General features: G+C 41.2%; 1 protein-coding gene across 4 annotated transcripts in view; it reads right to left on the bottom strand.

The window, feature by feature from the left end:
• Positions 1-1,571: 1,571 nt before the first annotated feature.
• DAB2 (DAB adaptor protein 2) overlaps positions 1,572-6,800 on the bottom strand; it is a 65,558-nt gene continuing 60,329 nt past the window's right edge. For all 4 annotated transcript variants that reach the window (XM_053591754.1, XM_053591762.1, XM_053591769.1 and 1 more), the window contains 2 exons: positions 6,056-6,123; positions 1,572-3,556 (listed from right to left, as the gene is read on the bottom strand). In XM_053591754.1, coding sequence (XP_053447729.1) covers positions 6,061-6,123 — 63 coding nt within the window. In that variant the 3' untranslated portion in view covers positions 1,572-3,556; positions 6,056-6,060. The remainder of the gene's footprint in view (positions 3,557-6,055; positions 6,124-6,800) is intronic.

The following is a 6,800-nucleotide window of genomic DNA, read 5'->3' as shown; positions in this document are numbered from 1 at the left end:
GATAGTTGCTATATTTATTCTTTATTTTTTCGAGACAGAGTCTCATTATGTTGCCTTCGGTAGAGTGCTATGGCATCACAGCTCACAGCAACCTCTAACTCTTAGGCTTAAGCGATTCTTTTGACTCAGCCTCCCAAGTAGCTGGGACTACAGGCATCCGCCACAACCTCCCGCTATTTTCTTGTTGTAGTTGCCATTGTTGTTTGGCAGGCCGGGGCTGGATTCAAACCCTCCAGCTCTGGTGTATGTGGCTGGTGCCCTAGCCACAGAGCTACAGGTGCTGAGCCTATTGTTATTATTTTTTATTGTCACATTATTTTTATTTCTTTTTCCCAATACTTTCCACCTAAGGTAGGTTAAATCCATAGTTGTGAAACCCAAGGATAGGAGGGCTATATCAGGAGTAGGTCTGTTCCCACTTTGCCAGGGACACTTCAGTAAGCACCTCCCTCTGCTTGCTCAACAGTGGTTCCCACTGCACTGAAATGAAGGCTCTCCCCTTGCACACAGGAGCTAGGGTTAACCTCTTGCAAGACCTGGCAGATAAAGGCATATGGAAATAGCACACAGGCTTGGCAGGTCAGACACACTACAGAGTCCCTGGACCAGCTAGACAGTTTGTGCACCATGCTGTCATCAGCAGTTTTCTCCCGCTCAGCCATGGCTTACTTTCAGTTTTCCTGGAAGCTGCTTTTGTGTGCAGTGTTTCTCTACATTCCACCTCACTGTGTCAGAAAGAGACCAAATAGACTGGGCGCCCATAGTTCAGTGGTTAGTGTGCTGGCCACATGCTCTGGGGCTGGTGGGTTTGAACCCAGCCTGGCCCTACTAAATAAAGAAAAAAAATAGCTAAGCCTTGTGCTGGGTACCTGTAGTCCCAGCTACTAGGGAGGCTGAGGCAAAATAATCCTTTGAGCCTAAGAGTTTGAGGCTGCTGTGAGCTGCGACGCCATGGGAGTCTACCGAGAGTGATAAATTAAGACTCTGTCTCAAAAAAAAAAAAAAAGCAAAGAGACCAAATATTTCCATTAAGGGAACAGGTAAGGCAGTAATGCTGGAACATTCCATAATAGTGTACACCAATAGATGCCCCTCTCCCACAAGTTTTCCTTATTCCCTGGGGAAGTTACATTTAACACCAAGACCTCCATATCTAGGCAAGGTCTGCCTGGAGATTCTCTGCCTTGTAGTTGCAGGGCTTCTTGATATGAATGAGAACCTTGAACTCATACTGAACAAGTGTCTAAGAATGCCTTAGTGCTAAGAACATCAGATCTTTGGCAACTGAGATCTGCGTTCTGTGGAGAGTCCTACTGCTGGACTCCTTCAGACTCCCAGGAGGGGAATTGTATGTGGGTCGAAGAGAGGAGAATAAGATGTTGAAATAGATGATAATTAACTCATCTTATCCTATTCATGCATTTCCACTTTCTCTTCATGTTGTGACAATCCAGAATGTATTATAACTAACATTTGCTCCCCTTAGACTGGTATGTTTTAAAAGTTGACACTAATATTAACTCAAATAAAGGATCAAATATTAGAATAAACTGATGGTGACACACAAGTTATGCAATTCCAGTTTATTGAAATGAGTAAATTTATAGCTTTATTTGCATACAGAAAAGTGCACAAGAAATAAGTATGTACAAAACGGTTGTGTGGCTGATCCCAACTTTTAAAAATTCAGCTACCTAGAAATAGTTACCTCCAGTTTAGCACAATAAAATATTTGGACATTTAAAGTACTATTTCAAGTCTGTGTTTATGACTGAGCAAGAAGACTGATGGAGAATTATGCCTTATATGATCAGCTATTACCCTTAAACATAAAACCACAGGACTTTAGCTTAACTACTTGGGGTTAATCAACAGCGGTTCGTGAGGCCACCATCTTGTTTAGATCCTGAGCAGTCATCTTCTTCCACAAAAAGGTAACATTGTATGTGGCTGATTAACATTCACAAGAACCTGAGCATGAAGGGTCAGGAGATGACATTAAAAACCTAACATAAACACAACAAACAAAGCTGATTTCAGCAAGAACAAACTCTTTAGAACCCTGCTAACAAAAGGGACTAAAAATAAATGAAGAAAGTTTTCTTTTTTTTTTTTTTATATATTTTTTTTTGTAGAGACAGAGTTTCACTTTATTGCCCTCGGTAGAGTGCCGTGGCGTCACACAGCTCACAGCAACCTCCAACTCCTGGGCTTAGGCGATTCTCCTGCCTCAGCCTCCCGAGTAGCTGGGACCACAGGTGCCCGCCACAACGCCCGGCTATTTTTTTGTTGCAGTTTGGCCGGGGCCGGGTATGAACCCGCCACCCTCGGTATATGGAGCTGGCGCCCTGCTCCCTGAGCCACAGGCGCCACCCAATGAAGAAAGTTTTCAAGGTTGTGAGGAGAAAAACATCACAGGCATTAAATGTTCAATGATAATCCCGAATACTTGTTCTACAGCTTTTTCCTCCCATTTATCTTCCTACTATGAGATTGTGGCTTCAAGAAAGTTTTCCAGTTACTTGATGAAGGCCTGGTATGACCCCAAATAAGCACCTAATGTGTTTGGCACATTACAGTTAGCTTTGTGACGTGTTGCTCTTCAGAATACAGTCCTTCATTGCTGACTTGAGTTCAATATCTCTTCAATAGTTACTGCTGTTCTGGAACTTCAGTTCAAGACAATGGCCTCCTGTTCCATAGGAAATATACAGGCTGTGCCCATTTGCAATTCTAGTTATTGGGGCTAGCAATTTCTGAGAATGAAGAGAGCTCCAGATCTGTCAATCATTAGACTTTTTTTCCCCAGTGGAAATCTGTTGCTTGTGAAAGGGAGGTAATGCTACATGAACCCAGAAACAAAACTGATTGAAAGAGAATCAGAGGGAAAAGGAGAGGAGAGATGAATAATAGTTTCCTTAAATTGCAAAAGAATGCAAGAGATTGGAAAAAGGACATTATTGGCCCTGGGAGAAACTGATCTTCAGAAAGACAGCTATATCTTTAAAAAGGTCCTTTAGTGTATTAGATTCCAAAGTGTCTAACAGGAATTTGGACTTGCTTCAACTTTAAATATTTTCTGTCAGTGATTGTCTGAAGCAAGATTTAGGAAGGTGTCTTGTTCTACCATAGTTTTTTAGGTTTTTTGTTCTAAAACAGACCCCCTGAACAACTTTTAATAGTAAGGATTTGAAAATTTATTTAAAACAGGGGTCGTGGTGGTTGCATCTCCTAAGCACAGGGTAAAAGGTAGAGTGTTCTAGAATGTTCTAGGGACACAATAGGCAAAGTTCAGTAGGGAAACTAGTGTATTTCCTTTATATTTAAGCTAGTGAGTTTAGGATTTTAATTTATTTAAAACCATAGATTCAGTTTAGCTTTAACCTAGACATAAAGTAAAAGGCATTTTACAAGTGGAGGAGGCAAGAAATAAGGCAACAGATAATATGCCAAAGCTGGACAAGGGCAGCCATCAGGACGTGTTTGGCTATTAGCTTTGTCCTTTACTACTAAGGCCAACCTTTTTGTTCCTCTGGATAGTCAGCATACCAAGACCCTAGAGAAGCATGGAGGAAAAAAAAAAGCCTGTAGTTAGTATTTTGAATTGAAAATCAACATATTAGGGGCTGGGCGTAGTGGCTCATGCCTATAATCCTAGCACTCTGGGAGGCCAAGGATGGTGGATTGCTCAGGAGTTCATTTAAGACCAGCCTAGCAAGAACAAGATCCTGTCTCAAAAAAAAAAAAAAAAAAGCCAGGTTTTGTGGCCAGTGCCTGTAGTCACAGCTACTTGGGTGGCTGAGGCAAGAGGATCACTTGAGCCCAAGAGTTTGAGGTTGCTATGAGCTATGACACCATAGCAATTTACTGAGGGTGACAGAAAAAAGAAAATCAATGTATTAAATATCAAGTTGTTATTAAAAAATATCACTAATAGTATCTTCTAGGGCTGACTGGAGGACTAAATAATGTAATAAGTGTACAGCATGGAATAAAGAGATTAAGGCAAGTGCTCGATAATGTCAGCTGTTTTCTCCCATGATAATTCTCCCCACCCAATGTATTCATTTTGCAGGTTGACCTAACTATCCTTCCTTTATGACCTAAAGAAGAAAGGGCTCCCAAAGAAAAATCTCATTAACTCAGTTTAGTCTTTTCTTTTTTTTTTCTTGCAGTTTTTGGCCGGGGCTGGGTTTGAACCTGCCACCTCGGGGCCAGGGCCCTACTCCTTTGAGCCACAGGCGCCGCCCTACTCAGTTTAGTCTTTTCTTGACTCCAGGGTAGTTACTCCCCTCTATCTGGGTTTGTCTTCCCTTGAGTGGAGAGTCAAAATGAGTCTCTGGTCAGAGACTTCTAGCTGTTCAGTATCTACCACACGATGCTTCTTTATGGCCAGTAGAATCCTCTGGATTCTTATTAAAAGGAAGCTTTTTGTCAGTGGAAAAAAAAAAAAAACCCTTAAGGCTGGGGTGTGGCCCAGGAATTTGCATTTTTAACAATTTGCCCCATTCTCTGGAGCTGAATTTATGGAATATACTGTAAGAAACACTGTAGACCTGGGGTGAGAGAGAAGGATCCAAATGTGTGTAAACTCCATCCTATTGCTGGCCAGGCACGGTGGCTTGCTCCTGAATCCTAACACTCTAGGAGGCAGAGGCAAGAGGATCACTTGAGAACAGGAGTTCAAGACCTGCCTGAGCAAAAGCAAGTCCCAATCTCTATTAAAATAGAAAAATCAGCCAGGTGTGGTGGCAGGCACCTGTAGTCCCAGCTACTCGGGAGGCTGAGGCAGGAGGATCACTTGAGACTAGGAGATCGAGGTTACACCATGCTATGATGACACCACTGCACTCTAGCTGGGGTGACAGAGTGAGACTCCATCAAAAAAAATCTTATTGTTGATGCTACATTTAAAATATTGATCTATTTAAAATAATTAAATTCTAGATGGGCCAAGTCCTGCTTAGAAGAGGCAAGACCGAACAAAATGGGTTTGGGGTTTTTTCCTTCCTTCTATTGTTTTACCCTTACCAACTGTACTCTACCTTCTCTAAAATGGAGATAAGCTTCCTTTCCCCTACCTTTCCATCTTTTAAGATCAGAAATAAGTTGCAACCACTTGCTGTGGAGAAAGAAAGAGTTGCAGTGCACCCTCACAGGGTTTCAGTTGCAGGTGGTTATGCCTAATAACTTACTGAGGATAAAGTCTACTAGACAAAGAAGAGTCAGCCTTTGGACTCATTTTGAATTTTTACTATTAATGAAGGCGATACTGAAGAGCTGTTAAAACTTTTAGGTTGGCTCAGCTCCCGGAGCACAGTGGTATGGCGCCAGCTGGTGGGTTCGAACCCAGCCTGGGCCAGCAACGACAACTGCAACAGAAAAATAGCCAGGAATTGTGGCAAGTGCCTGTGGTCCCAGCTGCTTGGGAGGCTGAGGTAAGAGAATTGCTTAAGCCCAAGAGTTTGAGGTTGCTGTGAGTTCTGATGCCCTGGCACTCTACCAAGGGTGACATAGTGAGACTCTGTCTCAAAAAAAAACCCAAAAACCAAACAACAACAACAACAATTTAGGTTCATATTGTCAAACTATTTCAGACTAACTTTAACTGTGATTGCTCACAAAGAAATGGCAAAAGAGTTGTGATCATCATCTGTTTAGCTGTGTTGTGTGGTGGTTTCAAAAGGTCTTTTTAAATAGGAAACCAAGTTATTACTAGGACACATTGCAATAGCTTCAAGATGAAGGTTAAACAGGTAGAAAGCTCTTATATGTTGAGTTTACTTCCATACAAAATGAAAAATCAAAACCATAGGATAAAGTATAAATCCATACCCCTGTGGGTATGTTACTGTTTTTGATATGCTTAAGAATTATATTCTTAAGTTTCCAGTCTAGTTATTATTGAATTAGCTATGCATAAATTTCTATGTCTATTGCTCCTACATTTTTACCCTCTTCCCAATTTTAAACTCAAGATTTACCCCTTTTATCTGTGTCACCTTTTCTCACCCCCACCCCCCTCAAGATAGGCATAATATAATCTTCTACTTACAGACGTTAGGCAAAAGGATTTCCAAAAGGATCCCTATACATATCAGGAGATGCAGATTGAGAAGCCATCTAAGAAGATAAAAACATATAATTACAATCATAAGAAAAAAAATCTTATAAATGAAGACTTCCAAAATTCCTTTAAAAATCACTTAAGTCATAGGCTAATCAGACACTGTATGGGTCTACAATAATTTGTGTCCACCTGCTTATGGATGGTGATGTATATTATTTACATCAAAATCAAGTTCAAGTTAATTACATTTGCCTTCCCTGGTAGGAAGTATTTTTATGAGGTAGAAAACCATGGGTAGAAAATTAAGAACTTAAATATTTGTAAAGTTTTAGAAGATAGTATTTTGGCTCAGTTTTCTCTCAGAATATTTTCACGAGCTACTTAAAGTGACAGCTGAAGGACATTTTCTACATGATATTATTTTTCAAATTCAGAAGATAGTAGTTCCTTTAAAAATAATCCTCTCCTTGTGGCGCCCGTAGCTCTGTGGGTAGGGCGCTGGCCACATACACCAAGGCTGGCGGGTTTGAACCCAGCCTGGGCCAGCTAAAATCAACAATGACAGCTGCAATAAAAAAATGGTTGGGCATTGTGGTGGGCACCTGTAGTCCCAGCTACTTGGGAGGCTGAGGCAAGATAATCGCTTAAGCCCAAGAGTTTGAGGTTGCTGTGAGCGGTGATGTCACAACACTCTATGGAGGGCAACAGTGTGAGACTCTATTTCAAAATA

Source organism: Nycticebus coucang, chromosome 1 (assembly GCF_027406575.1).
Source record: "Nycticebus coucang isolate mNycCou1 chromosome 1, mNycCou1.pri, whole genome shotgun sequence".
NCBI classification, from domain to species: Eukaryota; Metazoa; Chordata; class Mammalia; order Primates; family Lorisidae; genus Nycticebus; species Nycticebus coucang.
The sequence above is the reverse complement of the archived record's forward strand: the minus strand, read 5'-3'. Positions and strand labels throughout refer to the sequence as shown.